General features: G+C 35.0%; 1 protein-coding gene across 1 annotated transcript in view; it reads left to right on the top strand.

Moving 5' to 3' along the window:
- The window catches only part of LOC118185440 (long-chain-fatty-acid--CoA ligase 5-like), a 102,609-nt gene that overhangs the window by 64,850 nt on the left and 11,106 nt on the right, over positions 1–26,653 (top strand). The window contains exons 13-17 of the mRNA XM_085824153.1: positions 4,540–4,690; positions 13,560–13,632; positions 22,978–23,066; positions 23,161–23,277; positions 26,157–26,300. Coding sequence (XP_085680279.1) covers positions 4,540–4,690; positions 13,560–13,632; positions 22,978–23,066; positions 23,161–23,277; positions 26,157–26,300 — 574 coding nt within the window. The remainder of the gene's footprint in view (positions 1–4,539; positions 4,691–13,559; positions 13,633–22,977; positions 23,067–23,160; positions 23,278–26,156; positions 26,301–26,653) is intronic.

Raw genomic sequence — 26,653 nt, 5'->3', positions numbered from 1 at the left:
GTTAGCAACCGTTTGTAGCAAACATATACTTCCAGTTTCAAAAATATTTTAGATGACGCAAAGGTTTATGTTTTGCCATTTTTTAATTTAAAGAAATGCAGTGTGTAAAAATAGCGAAATCTAACTGTTTACACCTTTTTCCGGTCTCAATACTCACATTCAGGAAAATTGTATACTCGATATAAAAAATAAAAGATAAAAGTTTGACTACCGGACGATACAAATTGACGCCATTTTGAACTTACGTTAAAAGTTTGGTTTATAAATAATTCGAAATCATTGTTTCCCCTAAATGCTCATTGATATTCTTTTGCGATTTACTAGTGTCTTTATTTATAATTTTGTTACATTTGATATGCCAAACATATTTCACTCAAGTAATTTTTTGGAAGTCTCAAAGGCATTATCAATCTTCTCATGAAACTTTATTATTTTAGAATCACCAATTTAGTAAAAAATTCATTAAAATGTCAATAGTTGTCAGTTTTTACTTTATTCAAATAATGTTAGAGGTTGTCTGTTAGCCAATACTTAAGTCTGCCAATGTTTTCTTCAACACCAATTCTGTAAGTTTCTGCGAATAAGATCTCCATTTTGAAAATATTATATATGTATAGTATATTGATTAATATTTTTCACAGCAATCTGGATAGAAAAGATCGTCACGTAGTCGCTTAACATCATAAATCTTTTCTAAACTATGTCTTATTTTTAGTTTGGTACAAATCCAAATGTACGGCCACTGAATATGATTCCCATTTCGGTATCAAATATCTCGATCAATATTTCCTCGACGCGTGTAAAATATTGTGTGTTTTATTTTCTGTGACCGACAAAAAATTTCCGTAAATAAAAGCATAGATACTGGAGGACTTAGATTTTGTAACTTGTACAAGACTCATTTCTTTAAATTTAAAAACACTAACATATGAATCTTTGCGTCCTTTTAAGCATTTTTGTAATTGAAAGTAAACGTAAACTAGAAATGGTTACGAAAATAAAAGGCAAGGCAAACAAATTTTGTGGATATTGCGTATAGCTCAGATTTCGTTTTGGCATTTTGCGTCAATTCTGTATAAACGGCGAATCACTTTTGAAATTGTTGCCAACAAATATTATCGCCCTGTATTATATTTAAAGAAATTAAATAATGAAGAATCTAGTACATAAACGTATGCATGTTCTAGCATTGGGATAAAATAGCAGTACCTAGAGCCGTCAAATTTTGAATAACGTACGTCTCCACCCAAATATGGGCATTTGGAAGCCAAATTTGGAATTTGTTTTAGTATCTATTTCAAATTTTGTAAAGTACTTATGAGTTTTTGATTAAGAAACTCCAAAATTTGAAAGTGGAGAATGTCACGGAAAAAAAAAATATCTTTAGCTCGCGAGACTCTATCGGAAATTCTAGAGATGTGCTCTTCTAAATATTTTGCGATATCGCTCTTTAATTGAATTTTGTGGATCAAGTGCGAAGACATGATATTTAATAAATAAAGGTAGCACATAAAGCATTAAAAAACGGCTCTTTGGGCGTAATTATAAAATCTGAAAGCTTTCAGATTTTTTTAAATAATATCTTATTCAAAAGTGAACTTTACAAACACTTATCCTACACAAGAAATTATAAAACGACTTCATTATATGAAATTTTGAAATGCGGTTAGAAACCCTTTCAACAAATACTGGTAAAATAACATTTAAAGTAAAAAGTTAATCATTTAATCAATATCCCTTCCTAAATTATAATTAATATTCCATATAGTATAACATGTTTGAACGCAACAAATTGGTTCATTTTTTTCAGTCGCTTTAGATTCTTTTACTCTTCATTTTAGTTGTATTATTAGCCATTTTCCTTTTATTACCTTCCTTTATTTGAGAACGACTGTAGAAGTAAGGCACTTGTTCAAACGAAAATAAATGAACACCTATGCAATCCTTACTTTTCAAAGAAAATTCACCGGAACTTGATTTTCTCTTAATACTGTAAAAAAACTGAAATTTAATTTATACGTGAAGTTAATGAATAGGCTCATTGCGAAGTTTCGGAGTATTACAAATTCTTTAAATTTCTTACTTTAATTCTTTAAACTTCCCATTTAATTATTAATTCCTTATTTAATCAGCAATATCTAAATGTTTCTTTTATCTTTAATTTGAAACTCTGCCCTTTTGAAACCAAAGATTTTACTATCTTTGGTTTACGATTACAGATTTTTCAAATACCTATGAGACACTTTCGTGGATATATCAAATCCTAAACTTTACTATTTTGAGTAACTCTTACGGATTTTTGAGGAGGGGTCCTGTTTAAAGTTAGGCTTTGCTAATATTGCGAATTATATTCTATTCAGCTTGAATTTGTCTTTCAGAAGCTGCCAGTCGACCCACAAGCTAGCAGATATTTTGTATTATGTTACCTTCATTTTGTATAACCGCCAATACTAGATATTGCTCATTACATTTAAAGCTAAGAAGTCAAACGGGAAGAAAAATTGTCCAACAGACTTTACCTTCAACGTAACTATATAAAATTATTAAATTCGAATCAGTTCCTTAAATTTCGTTCTATGTACAATTTGAGAATGATTTTAGCCTTCTTTCACAAGCATATTCCTTCATTCCATGCATTCTTAAACATATCGGTGTTGGACTTTCTACAAAATTTGTGTCATTCCGCCGTATAAACGTATACTAACGTAATCCATAAACTGAATTAAGTCATTACATTTCAAACATAGTTTACTTATTTTTTTTTCTGCTACGAGATGATAAATAAAAAGGACTATAAATGATGAAAGAAAAATGATTCATTCTGCTAAAGTCTCTTGAGAAGAGGTTTACAGTTAGCTTTTCTGTTGAAGAGAATGCCAAATTCATTTACTTACTATTCATGATTTCCATTGTGATAAGCAAAACATAGTTTAGATGAAATATTCCACCAAAGTGTCTCAGTAAAATCAAAAGGCTTTAAAAGACAAATATTTTCCATTCCTAGAGCATTAAACATGCCTTAAAACGTGTACGGTTTCCGCTCAGGCAGTTTTGTACCATAGCACGCCACTGAAATATGATTTTAGATTTCTTGAAATTCAGAGATTATTAGTAAATCTCGCAATAAATGTTTGAATGCATGCCTTTCACTTGTCTAGATTTGGCACTCTAAGTTCCGTTCCCACTGGGGTTTATCTGAGCTAACGGAGTCAGTTCCCTGTGTCGACTAGCTCCACTATGCCTGCAGTTCAGATTTTTCAACTTGCTGCCCTATGGGAAAAAACTGATTTTGGAGATGGGTCGGCTACGTCAGTTGTGTCCGTTAGCTCAGATAAACCCTAGTGGGAACTGCCCTTTATAGTTTAAGGGTATCCTTCGTTTTACTGAACTTACATATCAGGGATTGTTTGATATTTGCTTGTAAGATTCGTTATATTTTCTTTAGATTTTAACCAAGTGACTTTTCATGCTTCCTCGAATTTTTCCACTTTTCTCAACACCTCACTTTTAACCTTTTAACTACGAATTAAGAAACATTACCCCGTTTTCTATCTAAGTGAACAAAATATGCTATAAATAAGGTAAATTTACCATTCGGGTTTTTTTTTTTTTTTTTTTTTTTTTTTTTGTCAAAGAGGTTTCAAGCCAAAGGCATATGTCCCAGCCAGGGCTCGGATACATATGTCCCACAGGTAGCGATCGACTTAACTATAAGCACACCTATTATTCTGGAAACTTTTATTATATGAAATAAATTTATATTGTATGGTGCAGATTAAAGCATTCTTTTCATAACGCTATAAGGTATATCTCCCGCTTTCCTAGCGTGCCTTCGTGGTGTAGTGGTTCTGCACGCTGGGCCGGTATTCCAGAGGTCCGTGGTTCGATTCGTGGCGAAGGCGTTGTCAATTTTTCATCTTTCCTGCTTCCAAAAATGTACCTAATGTCTCTACAGTGGCGCCCGAACTAAAAGGGTGTTCGTTGAGGATTTTCTACACCCATTATTTGGCGATTGCGTCCCCTAAAATCCCCAGTCGCCCTTTAAAAAGGGGAGTATATAAGGTCAAAAGGTCTCGTTAGTAGTCAAAAGATTAAGAAGATTCTCGCAGTGGGAATTTCCTTTTAGCAAAGCCAACCAGCCGCCGAGTGGTAAAATCGCTGAACACTGTAGCTCGGTCCGGGGTTCGAATCCCAACTAAGGGGCGGCTGCATTGGCGTTTTCGTGGTTTCTCCCCCGTGTAACGTGTATACGAGCCAATTTCGGTTAGAAACTCCTCCACGGAGGCATCCCTTCCCTCAAGCAGATAGCCCTCGTGTGCTTTGCCGTAGTTAAATAAACCAAATAAACCTTTTAGCAAGCAATTGTTTTATGCGTTCAAAAAGACGAAACTAAAAAAATTTCAAAAACTACAAGCGGAAAACGTTTTTGAGCGAAACATTACTCTCATAGTACTAATGTCAATTGTAAAATAGTATTTGCATTTCTCTTCTTCTCTGTGACAGAATTTTCTGTAGTGATAAGCCAAATGTCTTTTGCAGGCAGATCATAAGGAAGAATAGCCTTTGGGATCGTCTGATATTTAAACGTATCCGCCAAATTATGGGAGGCCGAGTTCAAGTTCTTATTGCTGCTGGAGCACCGTTAGCTGGAAATGTTCAAAATTTCTTCCGCTGTGCATTAGGCTGTGTGGTATGTATGCTTTATATGCTATCGAAATTCAGTTTGGATCTAATATTTTCCAACACGTAAGCATTTCTTGTATTCTGAGCAACTGTATACCGTATCAACTTCACTGATTAAATATAATCTAAAATAAACATAAGTATAACTAAATAAATGAAAATAATAAATAAATTATAATAAATGAAATAATTAAATCAATAATGAAGTAAATAGTAAATAAATAAATAGTTAAATGAATAATTAAACTAGGGTCTAAATTAAAATAAACTAACTTAATTCATTAACTAGACACAAAAGCCATTACGTTCCTAACATAGATTACTCAATGTTTTTCTTCTACGAGGTCATAAATTAAAAGAACTATAAATGAAGAAGGAAAGAAGATTCATGCTATTAAAATTTAAATTGAAGAATGAAAGCAACAATTGTTAAAATATGCAGTATTTTATTAAATTATTGCCTCCGTGCGAGGCAATAAAAAATTCGACTTTATTGCTCAATTGTTTTCTAAGTACAGAGTTCTTATTTCACCGAACCGTAGCTTTCGTTTTGTTCCATTAAAACTACTGAATGTATACGAATGTAATAAATTTACAGCTAAGAACAATTCCAGTACTTAAAAAACATATCATCTTCTAAATTCTGCTTTAACAAAAATTTCCTGTTGCCGATGTGAGTAACTTATTCTGGAAGTTGAAACGGGAAGAATTTGCAACTAATAATACTGTTGCGAAATGCCCAACGGCTAGTGAAATAGCTTTCCCGCAAAGCAAGCGAGCTTAGGATTGCCAGAAAGTGGCAGGTAAAGTCAGGATTGCCAGATTTAGCGCGAAATCGGCCTTTTGGCGATATTTGGCAACAAGTGTGGCAATATACCATAAAAGGAGCGAGAACATTCAAGAACATACTTTTAGCGGTTTACTCGGAAATATTCTCGAAGATAGATTAAAGCTATATATGCCCTGGCTGTATGGAGAAAAAGTAATGGCTTGAGTTCAGAGATTACCTTGAGAGCGATCGACCGAGTCGGAAGCTCCACTTTAGTACTTTGCCGTGAAGCTGTCTTCACCGTTAGAGTCTGAAGGCTGTGTTGCTGATTGTTTCAGCGTGTTTGTCGTATTTTTTCAACGAGTATAAACGTGTCTTTGGAACTGTCCCGTGTAGTATACTTTCCCATGGTTTATGCTTCACGCGTGCGCAATGACAAGGTTTCTTGGCATTATTGTCTAGCGTCCGTTATATAGAATTGGCGATGTATCATGAGATTGGCAATTAAGGATATGTTGTTATTCCTCTAAATTTTGTCACGTTGCAGAAGTTAAGCCTAAATAAGAAGCTTGAAGCGTTGAAGAAGTTAAGCTGCTAGTAATTTCTTATATTTAGCGTGATTAATATGAAAAATAATTTTGTATGTTTGGAAACCTATTTTCGATTACCTAAGGCAAGGTAATTTAATCGAGAATACGAAAAGAAAGGACCAAAAGTGTTATTTTGCTGAATGCTTGTTAAAAGATGAACTTTTATGATTAATGTAAATATGAAATAAAAAACAAATTTGTAAAATGAGGTTAAATTAATTTATTATGTTAAGCTCTCAAGAATTATTTTCCTGGGATGATACATGCCTTTGTGGAAAACATGAATTTCAAAAGAAATTGTATGGTAACAGTAAGAAATATCAAACAAAAATACATTTCGAGACAAATGTATGTTTAAGTTAATCGATTATTGCACGTTACGAAAACCTACAGCATTAATATAAACAGTTCATAAACATCAACACGAGTGAAAAAAGAATAAAGTCTATTTCCCGATACGCTTTTTCAAATCCCCAGTAAATAAATTGTCGCATATTTGACACAAGGCTCACCACATACGCTTTTTTAAGTCGCAGTACATAATTGCTCGAATAATTAATTGGGCACAAAGTGAAAATTTTTTTTAAATTCCGCAGCACTTCACTTACGCATCGCTGAAATCCGAATTCATCGCCAAGCCAAACATACATAGATGCTCTTTGCCCAACGACGAAGGTTACCATGCTGAAAATATGCTTACTGCACATGCGAGAAGCATAAGCCATGCTGGTGCTAGACACTTACTGGCCAATAAATTGTGTTTTGATTCTTCATCAAGTGTTTTCATCAATTACTCCGAATCCACGAACCCGTAGAACGCAACAATAGGAAGACGATGTAAACTGCGAAAAAAAGGGGACAGTTCTATATCTCTCGTTCTACTAGCCCGATTGACGAAATTCAACTTGTGTTTTTCATGTCTCGAAAGCGTGACTTAGGATATGTATTAGATTTATATATATATGGAATTATTCTAATATAGGTATTTTGACACAAATCGGACCTTTTCTGAAATAACATACCAATTTTTTTCCATATTTCAATTTTAGGGCGTAATTTGGGACCTAAAATCAACCCTGACTTCACCTGCCACTTTCTAGCAATCCTAAAAGTGAACCAACTATTCTTGTCGAAAACTGAAGAAAATTGTGCTAAATAAATTTTTGAATTTTTCCATAAATTTCGCATTAAATTTTACAAAATTTAATATCGAGGCATAATGTGAGCCGTAGAATCGAAATATGGAAAAACATTGGCATGTTGTTTCAGAAAAGGTCCGATTTTGTGTCAAAATACCTATGATAGAGCAATGCTAGATATATATCTAATACATATTCTAAGTCGCGCTTTCGAGACATAAAAAACGAAATTTGAATTTTGTCAATCGGCCCAGTAGAACGGGAAATATAGAACTGTTTTTTTTTTTTTTTCCCGCAGTGTACATGTATTCTTCTATAAACGAAATTCTTTTAATGTTGTTAGGATTACTTAATATACATAACCAATTATTTCATGCTTTGAACCTTTACTGTAACTTCTCTCTTTCCTTTCCCCGCCAGATAGCAAACTACACTCATGTCCAAAATTATGTTTACATGCATAAATTCACGGATTTCTCAGAGACTATGACTTATAATTTAATGAATTTTCGTGGAATCATACATAACATGATGACACATAAATGCAAAAGAAAAAAATTGAAGATCACCTCATATGATAGAAAATTGTAGCATGAAACAATAAAAATGGTAATAAAGTGTGACAAAGAGAGTTAAGAAAAAAAGGAATGATTCAGAAAAAGAATTAAGTCTTACGAATTTAATATGGAATATGATCTCCCCTGACTTGCACACACATATCACAACGTGTTTTAAGGCTAGAAATAACGTTGTTAACCACAGTTTGGGGAATTAATCTCCACTCTTCCAGCAATGCCGTCTTCAGAGCATTTACATCTCTAGGAGGAGGATGTATACGTGCAATTGCTCTTCCAAGGTAGTCCCATAAGTTCTCTATCGGGTTAAGGTCAGGAGAGTTTGGTGGCCAAGGTATTCGCTTAATGTCTTCACTTTCAAGGAATTCATCAACGAGGTTTGCTCGATGTGGACGGCATTATCATCCATAAATAAAAAGTCAGGTCCATATGCACCCCTGAAAAGTCTTACATAAGGATCTAAGACCTCATCTCGATATATCTGGCCTGTCACAGATCCGCTGCTGAACACGTGTAGGGGCGTACGTCCATCGATCATTATTCCACCCCATACCATCACACCTCCACTACCGAAACGGTCACGTTCCACAATGTTCGAGGGATCATTTCGTGTTCCTGACTCCCTCCAGATGTAAACACGTTTAGAATCACCAGTTAAACTAAACCGCGACTCATCAGTAAAGAGAACATGGGATCATTGATGTTCAGTTCAGTTTTGATGTTCTTTACACCAATTAAAGCGATTCCTCTTTTTCTGTGAAGACAGTAAAACACATACCCTTGGCTTTCTGGCATAAAGGTCTTTTTCATTAAGCCTTCTGTATATTGTTTGCCGTGATGCAACAATTCCAGTGGCGGCTGTAAGCTCTGAACTTAACTGGCGAGCAGTAGCCTTTCTGTTACGACGGGCAGTTAATGCCAGATACCGATCTTCAGAAGCAGTTGTCATTCGTTTCCGACCTTGTCCAGGCCTCCTTACAACACTTCCATCATTTTGAAACTGTTTCCATAGCTTAGAGACCGTCTGTCTTGAAATATTCAGACATGTGGCTGTTTCCATGATTGACTGCCCTGCTTCTAAACGGCCGATAATTCGCCACTTTACAGATTCTTCCAAATGACACTTCGAAGCCATAACAAACCGCTTTGAGTCCCTACACACTGAAATCAAACGCTATGTTGTAGAAATTCACTCAGATATTCAGTTTGCGCAAAGCTCTTGATTCACCCTTGGATGACGTAACGCCTAGAGTTGCATATCACAAACCTTTTGATTACTTTTGATTGGATAATGCTAATTAGGCTTGGTTTTCACACATTCCCTGCAAATACGGATCACATTGATTCGATATTTCATTGAATATCATCATTTATGGGTATGAAAAGATAATTTTGGACATGAGTGTAGTTCGCGTGTATTTATGTGAGGATTTGAAATTGTTTAGATAGAGCGTGTTCTGCAGCTTCAAGGCCACGTTATTATTTTTGTTATTCTAGATAAGATTTCCTGTCTACGGCGTTTCATTACTATTTGCCGATTTAAACCTAGGCCGGTGAATTCTGATCCAACTTCGCAATTAAATTTCTCTGTGTAACCTTTGACTATTTGATAATACATTTGAACATATACAGATACATTTGAATTTCTACTTTGAGTTTCTCGCCACAAATGTTGGCGGAATTGTAAGCATCATGTGTGCCTTCTGTTCACCTTATTAAGTTTAAAATAAAGAGTATTTTACATCCTTCTTAAGTTTCTGTACTTACTTTTAGACTTAGAGATAAGTCACTTAATGTTTACCAAAAGGTTAGTCACAAGGTACAAGAGTGAGAGACTCTAAACCTTATAATGTTAATGAAAACTCATAACATATACGTAATAGTTACAATAACTGAGTTTCACTCTTAGACGGCATACGTGTAATCAAGGAAATGTATTGCACCTTTGTATCCTTTTCAAAATTTTTTGAATGTTGACTGCTCGCTCAAAATTAAACTCTGGCCCTTTTTAGACACGAAATTGAATTTAAAGAACTTCTATGAGTTTTACCTTTTTCTCATGCAGAAGGCACTATCTGAAAAGCTTTTATTTTATAATTAGGCTTCAAAAATTTCCCTTATTAGATGAACCCCTCTTTTGATGTAATTATTTTATCTCTGATGATGCGGAATTAAAGGCCTAGCCTAGCGCACTCCATAAATTAACTTCCTTGATCTAAAGAAGAAACTTTTGAAATTAAACCATCCAGGATAGCATAATTAATGCTTTCATTCTAATGAAATTAATACATTTTTCGACCATTCGGCCCGATACCGTATGTTAAAAAAAGGCATATGAACAGAAAACTTGGATTTCTTTGACAAAACATAGATCCTTGTTAAATTCTTATATTATTTTCAAAGTGATGACTTCTGTCTACAAAAGAAGCAATTTATTTTCCCGGGAAAGGCAGCCGGCACCAACTTGTCTTTCGAAATTCAATGAGGGTTTTTTTTTTTTTTTTTTTGTTTTGTTTTCTCCAAATAACTATAAACTAAGCTTGAATTTTGTTAATTTTTTTGACGTTTATTAAACACCGTTTTGAGTAAAAGCATTTTAAAGAAATTTTCAAGCAAATATGGAAGAGTAGAAACAGGAATATCAAGTTAAATTCCACCACGAATAAATGTTTCCCGGACAAAAAATTAACTTCGTTTGTAATAATATTTATTTATCGCTTATTCAGAAAAGAATGCCTGCATAGATTGTATGCCGTTGACAAGAATATTGATATAACACGGCTTACAATGCATGTATAAGAATATATTCACTACAGGAGTTTTTATAATTCTGAACAGAATTCTGTGGCCCGATATTAAGTTGTAGCGTCATTAGATTTCTCTAAGCAGGAAACATGAGACATGTGCAATTCCCTCTCCAAGATTCAATCTTTGCGCATAACTGGAGGCGGGAGGGATTTCATTCATCTAGTTACACCACAAAGGTACACTAGGAAGAATGTACTACCTTTTTTCTCACTTTAAGGGCGACTGAGAAAAAGGAAGGATTTAAACGCCAAGTCCTGGACTAAGGATTAGTTGTGCACAGTATTTAATACAGGCGGAAACTGCAGAGTTCTTGAGAATTTTTATGAATGCGGGAAATGGGAAAATGAGGATTTGAACTTCGATCCTAGCCAGACGTGTTTCCAATTACACCACGATAGCACGTGGTAAGCAAGGATAAAACACCTTGAAAAGGGAACAAAACTTACTATTGCTTACTTCGAATAAACGTTATCTTAAAAAGTTACTGAAGGAATTTCTGAAAACATGTTTTTGACATATTTGGTGTTTCTATGACCTCAAAAATTTCACATAAAGTAAAAAGCTCTCTCTCTCTTGTTCACGGTCCCGCTCTACTGTCTCGCGTTCATGTTTTGCTCTCTCTTTTTGATTTCCCGCTCTACTTTCTCGCGTTAACGTTCTGCTCTCTCTTGTTCAACTATTTCTTCTGCTCTTTTCTGCTCAGCCGCAACCCAAATTTTCGCCGTGTATTCCTTCGTCGCTTCCTCATCATAATTAATCCTCGGCATTAACAATAGGCTGCCTAATTTCTCTTACTTTATTTGCCTGAGACACATTTGTATCAAAATCCTCCACTAACTGTAATAGCAGAGCTTTAGTAAATTTCCACATTAAACTCAACCATTATGGGAAAAAAAAACAGTTAAAAAAAATAACCTACCCAAAAATACAAAAACAGATCTATTTCTCCAAAACTGAGTAATCCCCTAATAATTTATGAACAGTAATCGCCTTAAAACACGTAAAAATCTCTAAATATTTAACATATGCATACAACACATAAATAAAAAATGCTAATTCTAATTGACATGAAACTTTTCCCTGCACTATCTAAACTACAAAACTTTTGTCCTATAACACTGGACTGATTTAAAGTCTAAATTTTTCTAAAGTATGCCATTACAATACTTCAAACAATTTAAACAGTTAATAGAACAGCAGAACATACAGTTAAATTTCAATTACCAAACGTTTAACCGCAAGAAAACTTTTAATCCCCAATAACAGAGCTATATCCAAAATCAATTTAGTCTCGAATAACTGGCATAACTTCTCCAAAGTCACAAAAATTGTACTCACCAGTTTGAAGACGCCTTCGATGACTCTTCTGGCACTAACCTGGATATACCTAACTCTTCCGGGAAAATTTCACTACTTTGCGGCATTAGATCGCACTTTCTTCGGCTCTCTCTTCTGACACACGGTCACCTTCTGATGAGGCTTCACCACGCGAACTGTCCTTACACGCAAAATTAGGTTCTTCTTGTGCAAAGAAGAGTCTTTTGACTACTTATACAAAGTCCTTTACAAAACTGCCTTTTTTGGAACTTCCATTCAAAGATCCGGAACACTCACACAAACAGATGTACGGAAAACAAAATACGATGTTAGCTGAAGTCCGCAGGCGAAAAGTCCGTTCCTAAATTTACTTTCAGGAATAATCCCAAAACGCTGCCACCAATTTGAATATTACTGCTGTGATGTAATGGCCGAAATGGCTACACAAAACTCCGGTTGTGATACAGGGTGAAATAAACTTCTAACTCAAGTTATAACAATAACATGAATTTTAATATAATAAAAACATTAACAAGTGCATATTCAGACGATGTGGGACTTGGATACATTGTAATGGGAAAACGAGCGGAGGTAGTTTTGAAATTACGGGACATTAGTCCTGTAATTTCAATACTTCAAGAAAATGCCCTGTCGCTATTAACACTATACACGAAGGAGTGATAACTCTAGCGGGCCAACATGCCCATAGCTCCAGCAGAAAAGTTCTCGATCTTCTCAGGAGAAACCTTTTTATATCTCACCCGCGCTGCACTCTCGGGGGGAGGGAGATTCCTTCACTCGTACATTCCTTCATTCCCTCACGCAAAGGTGTCCATATCCTGATCCTGATGAAAATACTTCTTTTATCTCTTTGTCCCTTCGAGTGACCTTCGAGGCTGCAACTGGAATCATCAACAAAGGCACCTTGCTGCCACAGGATTTCACCACTCATCTGAAAGAGCTACCAATGCATTCTGAAATCATTCATCCTAGACAAAGAACCTCTATGAGACCTTATCACATTATCTCCAGCGCGCGAGACTGTGTAGAGGAAATTCTAAGGATATGCTCTTTTAAATAATTTGTGATATTGCTGTTGAATTGCATTTTATGATTTAGATGCGAAGAACATGATATTTAATAAATAAAGATAAAACAAAAATGTTAAATAAACGCCCCTTTGGACGTAATATAAAATATCAAAGGTTTCAGATTTTTTTTTAAAAATTTTAATTGATTTTTGAAAATAAATATTTTGTTGAAATTACTGTGAAAAGCTATTGTCCCTGTTCTTTTCAGACTTTATGGAGATTTGTGCCAATGAAGATTTTTAACGTTTTTTGAAATTTCATCTTATAGCTCGCTGCAACACGCAGAATGTTATCTCACTAATGCTGGCATTGATTATGGTAATGAATGACAGATAACTATAAATAAAAGGCATATTTGCTTTACATTTATGGCAGTATTAGTAAGACACAAATTTATGAATGACCTGTTCAAATTAAAAAAAAAATAGCGAATTAAGAATGCCTTTTCTTTTGCCAAAATAGCATGCTCAGCGATACAAAATTTTGAATCTAAGGAAAGGAATATTTAACACATTTTTAATTGGCAAATAAAACTTGATATTTTTCCCTAATAAGGCCTACTTTTTTTTACCTTTTTCACATTTCAGGTTCTCCAAGCCTATGGTCAAACAGAAGTATCTGGTGCATGTACAATGCAAACTGTGGGAGATTACTCCGTAGGTGAGTTTTCTAGGATAAAATGTGTTTTGAGTAAAACATATTGTTGCGTTTTTTTTTCTGACATCAGTTGTTAGGTTATTTTCTTCCTTCATGTTCGTACGGGGTTCGTGTGGATTTGGAGTGAATAATGACGACACTACTTGCTGATGTATCGAAACACACTTTATTGGCCGGTATTAATCAGGACAGATCAAAAGTCACGTTTTACAGTCGTCGAAGATCTACTATACATTCGCTGGAACAATCAGCGACACAACCTTCAGGTTATCAGGCTACAACGGTGGAGACAGCTTCACTGCAAAGCACCAGAGTACAGCTCCCGACTCTGCTCGGTTGTTCTCGGAACTCCACGTTCTCTGGAGACTCTCCACGCTACAACTCCCGATGCTCTCGACGACACACAGAGCACAGTTCCTGACTCTTCGGTTCAGTCGTTCCCTCAGCTTAACACACCCTCTCGACGATGCACTAGCAGCGATACACTAAGAGACTCTTCGATGCACTCGACGACCTACTCGGCACTCGCCGCCCGGCTGTCAACTCGATCGACTCCGCACAGACTAACTCGAGACACTAACTATTTCACACTCTCTGACTCTACGCGTACTAGCAGGGTTTATATTGCTTTCAGCTTGTGTTCGAGAACATTCTCGGCTAAACCGGTACGAATTCTTTCCAGAAGGTTCTCCATCCGTCCACGGCATATCGCCAGTTTTGTCGCCAAATGGGCGATTTTTCACCAAATGTGGCAACCCTGCCTTCCCTTGTCATTTTATGGCAACACTAAACTTCTTTGCGGGAAAGCCATCTTACCGCGCCTGTACATTTCGTAACAATATTGAAATTATGCTCCAAGCATGTTAAGCGCACAGTGCAATTCTATGAGGCAAATAAAAATTAGTGAACTTTTTAGAATGATGAAAATAAACGTAGATTCTACTTAATGGTTTACTATAAATAAAAAACTCAGATATTATATAATAGCATGGAAGCTGGTAAATCTGAAAGCGAGAAAGCTAGGAAGTGCTGTTTAAGAATGTGAAAGAAATAAGAGTTTGCAAAGGGACTTCAAGTAGCTAATCTTGACAGAAACAGCAGAAAAGAAATTTTCAAATTACCATACAGTTTAATTTGACTATTCTGGATCAGAGATTGTATATATCTGTGATTGTACATATGAATCTTCCGAGCCAACACATATCAAAGACTATGATTATTGTTAATAGCCCAAGACAGCTGTTAAGTGTCACTCCATAGAAGTATCTAGAATTATGCATGCATCTAAAATTATCTAGTATCCTGAATCAGGCCAAAGGAAATATGGCCATTGATGCAATATTTGTAACTAGTTTTATAAGTTACGGGTTTCGCGAACTAAGAAAGATACATTATACAGGGGACATATTTCCAACAAACGCTTAGTAGGAAAGGCAGTACTCAGCTGATATAAATTTTTGTTCAGTAGAATATAAAAAGGATTAAAAGGAAGTAGAAACGTAGGTTAAAAATTTAAAACACTTTCAGCTGTTGTATTGGATTTTGAGAGGACAGGGAAGTTTCTTTTAGGGCATCTTACAGAAATATTTGACATTGTACCACGGTTTTAGTTTATTTGGTTATAATTGTGTCATATTCAGAAGTCTCTTTAAAATTAAAATGTGTTTGAATTTTTATTTATTTTCAGCCATTTTCTTGCTTTGTACCTGAAGGACTATTGTTTTCGTTTTGAGATTTTGCATTCAATCACTATAAATGTCCGTTTCACTTTTCAAACTGTTGCTACCAAATGTTAGAATCCAGCGTTCTATTTGAAGAAATTAAATAATGAAAAATCTGCATAAATGTATGTTTATTTATCGCATTATGATAAAACAAGGATACATAGAACCACTGAATTTTGAATGACGTAATCCTACTGCGAATATGGGCATGTGGAAGCCCAAATTTGAAATTTGGAATTTGTTTTATGATCGATTTCATATTTTGTAAAACTTTAAAAAATTTTTGAGTAACAAACTCAACGATTTGAAAGCGAGGAATGGCAACCGTCTACGGGGGGGGGGGACCTTTTTATCTGCAGCGAGAGGAACTGTGTATCGGAAATTCTAAAGATAGGCTCATTTTAAAATTATCATTTCTATTGAACTGAAATTTATAGTTTAAGTGCGAAGAACATGATATTTAATAAATAAAGGTAGCACACAAAACGTTAAAAAAATGCCCCTTTTTAATTAATTTAAAATCTGAAACCTTTTAGATTTTGGGGGGGAAGTTAATATCTCTTTCACAGTGAAATTTTATTGCTCAAGCAATCAGCATCGGTTCACCCCAGAGGTTTTCATGTGCTGCTGCTGATACAGATTGGCATTGGTCTAAGCGGATGTTAAAATACGGTCGTTTGATCTTTTCAGCTCACCCTGAGTAATTCTAGCATCTGTCGTAGCATAGTTTTTGTTTCAATGCAGTGCTAAGAATATAGAACCCTAAAGTTTATTTTCATCATATTATGTTCTCTTATTAAAAATATGAAAAAGAGAAAGGAAAAAAATGTTTCGTAAAATGTATGCCGTATTTGCAAAGTGTGCTGTTTCCGATGACTTAATTCGAAGGTGGTTTGAAAATTTTAAGGGGTATCAGAAACCCCTATACCGACAATGTTAAATTGGCCATTTTCGATGTACCTTTTCTCAAAATCTGCTGTAGATACAAGCTTGAAATTTGTTTTGTAATTAAAGTATACCTATCTGATTATACTGAAATGAGCTTTTGAAACATTTTGAATTTTAGAGTAAATTACAAAATATTTTGTTAGGCATAGTAAAATTTAGCACTTTTCTCACAAAAAAAAATTAAAAAATTTTTTATCTAAGTTTATTACAAAAAGCTCGTTTCAGTAAATATTAGGGAACCTAATAAATAAGCCATAAAACTTTATGTAAAAATCCTCATTGATCAAAGCAGTAGATGACAAATTAAAACTAGATTTTTTTACAGTTCTAATTTTCATAGAGATTAAAGAATGGTATTTTTAGAAAGATAAAAATGTAGAAAATTTAAAAATGCAAAAATCCGAAATCACAATTTTGCGAAGATTTAGGGGTTCCAACTCCCCTTAAGCCTGTAAATTTCAGTCTCGAAGATTATTAGCTCGATATTAAAGGACCATCCTTCGTACACAAGGACCTGTTGAAAGAATCTGTCTCTGAAAACCGCAGTTATATAGTTCAGGACCTATCAAACGGAATAAATATTCTAAAACGTGCATAATCTTATCATGCTGCTACGATGTATGGGTACCTCATACTTTAACAGAGTATAATATGTTTGCTCGAGTTCTGGTATGTATGCCATTCCATTTTGCTGAAATCAATAAAAATGCCCTTTATCGGAAACGGCTCGTTATTGGAGACGAGAAGTGGTTATTATGAAAAAATGTTACAAGCAAAGTGTTATGGGATAAGCCAAAAGAACGTCGTTTAGTAACATCGAAATGAGGACTACATCCCAAAACGTAATGCATTGTGTATGTTGGTACTAATACTATGTATTTTTGCAACTATATACTATGAATTTTTGCCAACGTCTTAGAGAATAAATCTAATTGGTTTTAAAACCGGAATTTTCCATCCATTCGATAGAATGCAAAAAGTCATAGAATAAAAGGGCGTTTTTTTAATCAATAAAAGTTTTTTATTTTGTCCTGCTTCGGTTTTATTTATCATTTAAAATCCGCAGAGATTTTTCGGATGACTCAATATTTAATTATAATATTCAGCACTTAAAGTAACAGCTACATACTTTTTGATATTATTTCGAGAGTTGCTGAGTAAATACTGACACAAGGAAAATAAAAGTGCATACGCATAATCTCATGACTTCTGTCACATTCTTGTACTCTCTCTGGAATGAAATAAAGGTAATCATTTTAACTCGCCACTCTCTTAAAATATAATTGAAGTAATTACAAATCTCTTCGGAATCTCCAAATCTTTCAGTGCTAAAATTTGAGTTTCAAAAAACACTACGCTTCAGTTGCGTTTCTGCTATAGAATAACAAAAAACAAATGGAAATACAGCTAAGCGATAAAAAGAACGTATTTTCGGGCATTTTGAAACAAGAAGCAAACATGTGGTCTTGCGTTTCCTTGATGAAATGTCCATTGATTCTGTTCTACTTAAGGACAGTTTTATAAAATCGGATATTTCATCAATGATTACGGAAACAGAATTTATAATGTATTCAGTTAAATCCATTTAGAGACATTCGGTTATTTTGAAGCTGAAGATGTGAAAAATGTGCAATGCCCTTGCTGGGACTCGAAACTCTGACCTCTCGAAAACGCGCCGTTGTGCTACTGTTACAGCATGAAAGCATGCTGGAAGAAGGGAAAAAATACCTTATAACAGAAGTACCGACCACTTCAGATTTATGTTGCCAATTTTTTTAATTTTTAAGCTAACTAAAGAACATAAACAACAGATCGATACACAAGTTTAATGTTTGTAGAAACATTCTAGGCCTTTTCGCACAGATGAAAATAAATATTACTGACAATATGCTACTAAAGAACACCATATTGTTACGAATTTGGTATTTAAAAAGCTAATGTTAGTTCAATTATAAATTAAATGGTTTTATTTCTCGCGCAGTGCAGCGCGTGACGAATATTAAAAGAAAGCTAAGCCGGAAAATTGAAAATACAAGAGCGCGTGCATTAAATAAATAAATATGTCTTTTTGATTTCGAGAAAGTACCAGAAAATTCTAGCGCGTGATTTTTAAAATCTTATAAAAGGAGGAAAACATCTCAGTTTGTAGTAGTTGCTTTGCTGTTGTTTAGAAAACTGCTGTTGTTGATTATAGCGAATTCGCGGATTAGCGTTCTTTAGCTGTTTTGAATTACGTTCTATTGGACATTTGAGTAGTTAAAGAAAACTACTGTGAGATATTGTAATACTACATGATAATTTGAGACCATTTAAGCATTTTTGTTGTGATAATAATAAATTTTTGTTCATTTTTCATCGGACTTGTGCATTCATTTCATAACGAACCCGTACGCACGCAACAATTTTTGGTGTCAGGAGTGGGGTTTGAATACCAATAACAAGAGCGATGGAAGAGCAATTAAGGCAGTTAATATCAGCCTTTGCCTCATTTAAAGAAGAAATTAAAGAGGAAATGAAATTGGGCCAGGAATCCGTTAAGGAAGAAATGAAATTGGGCCAGGAATCCGTTAAGGACGAAATGAAAGCCGTTCAAGCTGGTCAAGAAGAAATGAAAAGAGAAATTACTTGCATAATAGAAAATAAATTTGACGCTATGGAAGGCAGAATTGACGCAGTTGAAAATAAAGTTGGACATATTGAAGAAAAGTTTCTTCCGTAAAAGATCATATTGAAGAAAGAGTTTCTTCGGTGAAAGAAGAAATAGAAGAAAGAGTGTCTTCTGTAAAAGAACATATAGAAGGGAGAGTTTCTGCTGTGGAGGAACGAATTGAAGGAAGAGTTTGTGCCGTCCAACACCAAATCGAACAACAAATTGATGAGAGAGTTTCTGCAGTTGCCAAAGAAATGGATACTTTAAAGAAATTCGTAGCGTCGGCAGGGAGCAGGAGTGATGATTTTAAATTCTTACCAATGCCTGCTCGTCCACCTCTGAAGCTATCCACATATGATGGGAAGACCTCCTGGCAGGTGTATAAGACACAATTTTCTATCGTGGCGGATGCGAATGGATGGGATTCCCAAGCTAAGGCCTGTCATCTCGCCGCTTCTCTAACAGCCGACGCAGCGGATATCCTTCAGACTCTTCCCGAAAACAAAAGGTTAGATTTCGAAGCTCTGTCCGGCGCCTTGGAGTTGCGCTTTGAGGAGAAGTGTTTAAAAGACTACAGCAGGCTCCAATTAAAATCTCGTCAACAGAAGCCTACCGAAACACTTCAGGAGCTCGCCGCGGATGTTGAAAGGCTGTCCCATCTCGCCTTTTCGGAATGCCCGACAGAAACAAGGGAAATCCTGTCCTTGCAATACTTTATCGACGGCATCCGAGATACTGAAATACAGAAAGCTCTACGAATGGCAGATGTAAAGGATGTAAAAAGCGCTCTGTTGTAAGCCGTGAAATTGGAGGCAGCGCAGCAGGCAACTCTTAGAGATCGTTACCCAGTCAGAGCTGTGCGAGTCCACGACCCAGGGGACCAATTGATGGCTCGTTTAGTTGATTTATCCAGACAAGTCGATGCTTTGATACGGAGTAGCAGTGAGAAAAAAGTGGCTGTAAGATGTTGGAAATGTGGTTCTGAAGGTCACCTACGACGGCATTGCAGAACACCCCAGGGCACGGATAATAAAACGGATGAGTTGACAAGACCAGTGAATGCTTTAAGACGGAATAGTGGTGAAACGAAACCGACCCTAAAGTGCTGGAATTGCGGTGTTGAAGGCCACCTACGAAGGAACTGCAGAAATCCCCAGAGCACGGAAAATAAGGCATACGATTTAAACAGACAATTAAATGCCACGGAAAGGAAAAGGACTGACAAGAAACCAAAGTGCTGGAACTGTGGAGCTGAAGGCCACGTACGAAAGAATTGCAGAACACCCCAAGGTACGAAAATTGAGACAATTTCTGAGCAACGACGCAAGAAACAAATTAATGACCATATCAAGGAACGGAGGTTGCCAGATAATGAAAAACCCTGTTTTAAAGCGCTTAAGATCTCTATAGTGAGTGGCAACAATAACGGACTGTCCATCAATGGAAATATCGATGGAGTTCCTTGCAATATGATCATTGACACAGGAGCTAATGTTACCAGCATTAGGAAAGATTTAGCTGAACAGTTTAAAGATAAACTTATTTAGACGCCATCCTGTGTTACCCTTCGGACTGCGTCTGGTGACAAGATCGACATAACTGGGAAGTTAAACGTAAACATCACGTTTGGAAGTGCCGCCTACCATCACACGGCATATGTGGCGGATATTACAGATCCATGCATACTCGGATTGGACTTTTTAAGGAAATACAATTTTTCCTTAGATTTCAAAAACAATAAGCTGCTTTCAGCATCTGATGGCATGACTATCCTCAAAAGGGATCCTCGCCTGGAAGTGTCGACGCCTTGTCCGAAAGATCGAGCTCGGGAAGCTGCCGAAATCATACTAGGGTCGAAAAGAAACGCAAGACTACCAGCTCTTCTCCAGCCCAGATGCTCTTCGGTCGAGACCTTCGTCTGCCTTGTGACCGCCGGTTTGATCGCCGTACGGATGCGCCTTCATCGCCTGAGGTACACATCCAAGATGTCCAAGCCCGTTTTGAAATGATGCCCCGTTTCGTACGAAAGCGAGTGAACTTGGCGACGGAGAAAGTGAAGACCAGATACAACACAAGAGCTACTGGACATAGATCCAACAAAGGAGACAAGGTGAGGTTGTGGAACCCGATTCAACGAAAAGGACTCAGTCCTAAACTACAGTCACCTTCGGATGGTCCATGTACAGTGCGGAACAGACTGAATGACGTCTCCGTAAGTCTTCGAAATCTAAACCTAAAGTCGGTCATTACGACAGGTTAGCTCATTAGTATGGCCATAGTACGTAATGTAAATAATTGTAAATAGTATAAGACCATGGTACTTTTTGTTTTTAAATGTGTATTTGATTTGATTTGCATTTAGTATTTGATTTGTTTTATTTATTGCATTTATTGTTCATGTTGTTTATTATTGTAATGTAATGCTTATTAATGGATTTATGCCACAGTTGTAAGTTTAGCTTCCTGTCCAGGGATTTTACTGCCCGGGACGTGCAGTCCTTGGGAAGGGGGCAATGTTACGAATTTGGTATTTAAAAAGCTAATGTTAGTTCAATTATAAATTAAATGGTTTTATTTCTCGCGCAGTGCAGCGCGTGACGAATATTAAAAGAAAGCTAAGCCGGAAAATTGAAAATACAAGAGCGCGTGCATTAAATAAATAAATATCTCTTTTTGATTTCGAGAAAGTACTGGAAAATTCTAGCGCGTGATTTTAAAATCTTATAAAAGGAGGAAAACATCTCAGTTTGTGGTAGTTGCTTTGCTGTTGTTTAGAAAACTGCTGTTGTTGATTATAGCGAATTCTCGGATTAGCGTTCTTTAGCTGTTTTGAATTACGTTCTATTGTACATTTGAGTAGTTAAAAGATAACTACTGTGAGATATTGTAATACTGCATGATAATTTGGGAAAATTTAAGCATTTTTATTGTGATAATAATAAATTTTTGTTCATTTTTCATCGGACTTGTGCATTCATTTCATAACGAACCCGTACGCACGCAACAATATATTTTCAAAGAAAACTAAGTATAGAAGTAAAACTATAAGCACAACATTTTACATTGTATATTAATAGTTAGACCTTGAGTGAAATAATTCTGTAATTTTGTTATCCTCTAGATATTCTTGCTTAACACATGTATGCCAAATTTATATTCCCCGCATCAAGAATCTCATTACAGATTCGCAATATATTAAACACCCATAACTCTGTAACGCATTTTACAGCGTGTTCATAACCTGTTTAAAACACAAGAGGGTGCTAATATCCGTCAAGACTGGTGATATTTAGATTCGCATCGTATTTCTATCAGAGTGAGCTGGCCGCATTTCCCTTGGAGTATCAAAAACGTTTGTTGGACGTATTAACTTAAAACATGTCCAACAAACACGTCCAACAACACGTCCACAAACACGTCCAGCAAACTTATAACACGTCCAACAAACACAGGTCATCAATTCTGACGTTATTTCTTTCCTGATCGGAGAAGTAGTACATCTCCAGAAACATCACTATTAATTATTTACTGGACGTAGATTTCTGGTAAAAAGCAGCAGCGAGAATTGCAAAAAGTTGCTCAACAAGTTTCAGTTGAAAACTAGCGGAAGCAAAGGTCGTTCCAGATCGTCACACCTCGGTGCTTCAGAATATTACTCTGATAACATCGTCCAAAACGACTTCAGGAAGGCTGTGGTATGTTACATATAAGAAGAATTAAGAGGTATTTCTTATTTTTTTACACTCTTCAAAATTCTACTTAGACCTTTATCTCAACGCTTTTACGAGATTCTGTATGAGAGGAATATTGTCTAGGTTCCACATTAAATATTATTGGAGTGTACTATCAGCCTTCTTATTTTGTGAAAACAGTCTATGAACATTTCTCATTTTATGTTAGAGGTTGTTATGTTTTTTATTGAAAAGCCTGCATGTAAGCTAGAATATATCGTTTTATGTTATTATTATTATTATTATTTAATATTCCCATTTTTAATCGTTGCCATGATATTGTCATATGTTCCAGAAAACGTTGGCCCGCCACTACCATGTTCTGAAATTAAGCTTCTTGATGTAGCGGAAATGGGATATTTTTCAAATAACAATCAAGGGGAGGTAAATATAATATATTAAATGCTATGTTCAGTGCTTGTTTGTTATCACATGTCGTTGTTTTACGGACTCAAATTGGTATTTTATTTTCGCCTAGATATGCATTCGAGGTCCTAGCTTATTTCAAGGATATTTTAAAAATCCTGAGAAAACTTCAGAAGCGTTAGACGAAAATGGATGGCTTCATACAGGAGATATAGGAATGTGGTTGCCGGTATGTAACACTATTAGTGCTTGCTATCCTTTCGAAACTCGGTGTAGGTAAATAAGTTAAAATCACATATCGGTTTTAATGCATGTTATCATTGCCATTCTGTATATTTCATTTGCCTATAAATAAACCAAGAGGATGTCCATCGCAAACGAATTATATTGCTTAAAAAATGTATTGCTATTAAACCTGTATGTTGTTACGAAAAATGTAAATCAACCCGACTTGTCTGGAATCATATTTATTGACTTTATTATTAATTTGCTTTCCAGCAGCAAATTTATTATAAAACGGTCTTACTTACAATTTTGTGAAAGCACTTTTAAAGTTCGTAACAAATCAATTGCGCAACCGATGACAAATTTCATTACATTAAATTCAACGTAAATTTTGTTAAGTTTTTATTTTACATATTATATAAATGCGCAGTTTGTCAATCTTTGCTTATATGGTAGATATATTTCACTATATTATGATCGACTAGAGCCACAGCACCACTGATACAGTTGAGAAGATTCCCAGATTAAAGAAAAATGGATACACAAAGATGATATTTCTCAAACCTTCCCAGCGTACACGCAGAAAAACTTCATATGATATAAAATTCGATGACGGTTTGCATGACAAACACGGGCGGACACCATAAGAGTTTTAAATACGAGTGAAAAATAATGAATTTATTTGAGAATAATAAAGTTTCATGCGCTTTGCGTATTTACTTTATAATGTTCTAGTTAAATTATGTGTTTCTGACTAACTAGTGGTCTTCTTACTACTTACTACTATAGTACTTCTTACTTCTTATTACTATAAATATAAGGGTTTTGCCGATAGCATCGCGGAGAAAACAACGCAAGGCGAAAACATCGTGCCGCAAAACATCGTGGGAGAAAACATCGCAAAGAGAAAACATCTTGGTACAAAATATCGCCGTCGAAAATAAAGCGGTTCATAAACTTCGCCGTTTAAAAACATCGTCGTCGAAAATATCGCGGTAAAAAATAAAGTATCGACAAATCATCGCTGGACGATAACATCACAGACATTTAATAATTGCAAATGGATATTCCCATAACGATTTGTGAGCGCGAGATGGAAAGAAAGATAATTTTTACTTTCATATTTTTATTAAGTAATAAGTTTTTGCTGAAAAAGTAAAAAGGAAACATAAGAATAAACTGAAGCAGAAAAATAAATAGTTTTCACTATAAAGAGTATTAGATTGACAAAAGTGAAGAAAATAATCTCATAATTAACTTAGCAATTTTTTATAGATAAGGTCATGCAGTTACTTAGCTTCCTTTTTCTAATCCTTTTTACATTATACTTTTTATGAAAAATTACCAGTAAAACCTTTATAAAAATGGTTTGTAAATGACCTTTGTGAGTTAACTATGTCAATTTAAAATTAAATGCTATAAGTTGCCTTAATTTTCTATGCTTAAGTTTCCTTCTTACTTTTTCAGCAAAAATTTATTAGTTAATAAAAAATATGAAAGTAAAAATTATCCTTCTTTCCATATCGCGCTCACAAATCATTATGGAAATAACCATTTACAATTAATAAAGCCTGAAAAAAAGCATGTCTGCGATGTTGTCGTCATGCGATGATTTGTGGATACTTTATTTTTTACCACTATATTTTCGACGACGATGTTTTTAAACTGCGAAGTTTATGAACCGCTTTATTTTCGACGACGATATTTTGTACCACGATGTTTAAAAATATAAGATATAAAAGTTTTCTCTTTGCTTTATTTTCTCCCACGATGTTTTGTGCCACGACGTTTTCACTTTGCTTTGTTTTTCTCCGCGACGTTTTCGTCCGCGGTGTTTTCGGCGGACACCCTCAGAAATAATGAATTACTTCATCGCTCTTGTTGAAAATGTAGATACTGCTTATTATATTCGGCTTCTACTTTGAAGGAAAGGGTTTAAAAAAATAGGTACGTATTAGAAAATTAAAATAATCACTACAATTTGTCATATTTTTTTTAAATGCTTCAGGTATCAGTTTTTATATTAATAAAACACACCAAAAAGACTTTTTTTATGTATTAGATTGGAGAAAAAGAATTAAAATGGACACATTTATTACTATAATTAGTCCGAAGGGGCAATTTGCCAAGAAGGATTATTAATATCATTTTGGCATTTTGCGTTGATTCACTACAAGCGTTGTTTCACTTTTCAAATTGTTGCCACCAAATATTATCGCCCTGTATTATATTTAAAGAAATTAAATAATGAAGAAGCTGCATAAATGTATGCATATTTCTCGCATTGTGGTAAAACAACGGTACCTAGAGCCATCAAATTTTAAATAACAGAATCCGCCTGCGAATAGGGACATCTGGAAGCCCAAATTTAAAATTTGAGATTTGTTTTATTGTCGATTTCATAATTTGTAAAACTTTAACTAATTTTTGAATAGAAAGCAAGGCTTTCAAAGCGAGCAGTGGCGACATAAAAACATAATGGCATAAAAAAACATAAATAGAAACAGAAAAAAAAAAGTTTTTATCACCAGCGCGCGAGACTGTGTATCGGAAATTTATATCGGATATGCTCATTTTAAAATTATTTTGCGATATTGCTCTTGAAAATTTTATCGTTTAAGGACGAAGAACATGATATTTAAGAAATAAAGGTAACAATTTTAAAAAAACGCTCCTTTGCACGCAATTTAAAATTTGAAACATTTGAGTTTTTTTTTTTTTTTTTTTTTTTTTTTTTTGTAAAATGGATCAATATTGTATCATTTCAATGATATTTGATCAAAACGGCCTTGTTATATTTTACTTTTATTAATAAATTCATGTAATATATCATTATGTGTTGAAAATGTACTCAGAGAAAAATTCTTTCTTTCATGTTTTAAGAACGGAACTTTGAAAATAATCGACAGGAAGAAGAATATTTTCAAGCTTGCTCAAGGAGAGTACATCGTCCCAGAGAAAATAGAAAGCATCTACTTATCATCGCAATTCATTACACAGATATTTGTTCATGGTGAAAGTTTGCAGGTAAATTTTACACAGATGTTTCATTTAAATTTACTCATTAATTGCATATTATTATTGTTACTAATCGTTCATTATCTCTTAAAGTGTTGTGATGATAAGTTCAACCATAGTTACTCATTTATTATTACATACTGAAGAGCTAAAACATCAGGCACGGCTTAGTAGTTACATGAGGTTCTTGAATGCTCCCAAATTACAGCGTGTACTCTGTACAACACTGAGTCAAAGAAATATTATTGCAAGAGTGTACCAACTGCTCATGTTGGGATTCTATAAGAGTCCACATTACAACTTAGTTTGTTGGAAACCGTTTCGTTCATCAAACGGAGTCGGCATATCGTCTCGGAAGTGTA

Source organism: Stegodyphus dumicola, chromosome 9, assembly GCF_044657685.1.
Source record: "Stegodyphus dumicola isolate Sdum_Otavi_A_Nest chromosome 9, ASM4465768v1".
NCBI lineage: Eukaryota > Metazoa > Arthropoda > Arachnida > Araneae > Eresidae > Stegodyphus > Stegodyphus dumicola.
The sequence above is the reverse complement of the archived record's forward strand: the minus strand, read 5'-3'. Positions and strand labels throughout refer to the sequence as shown.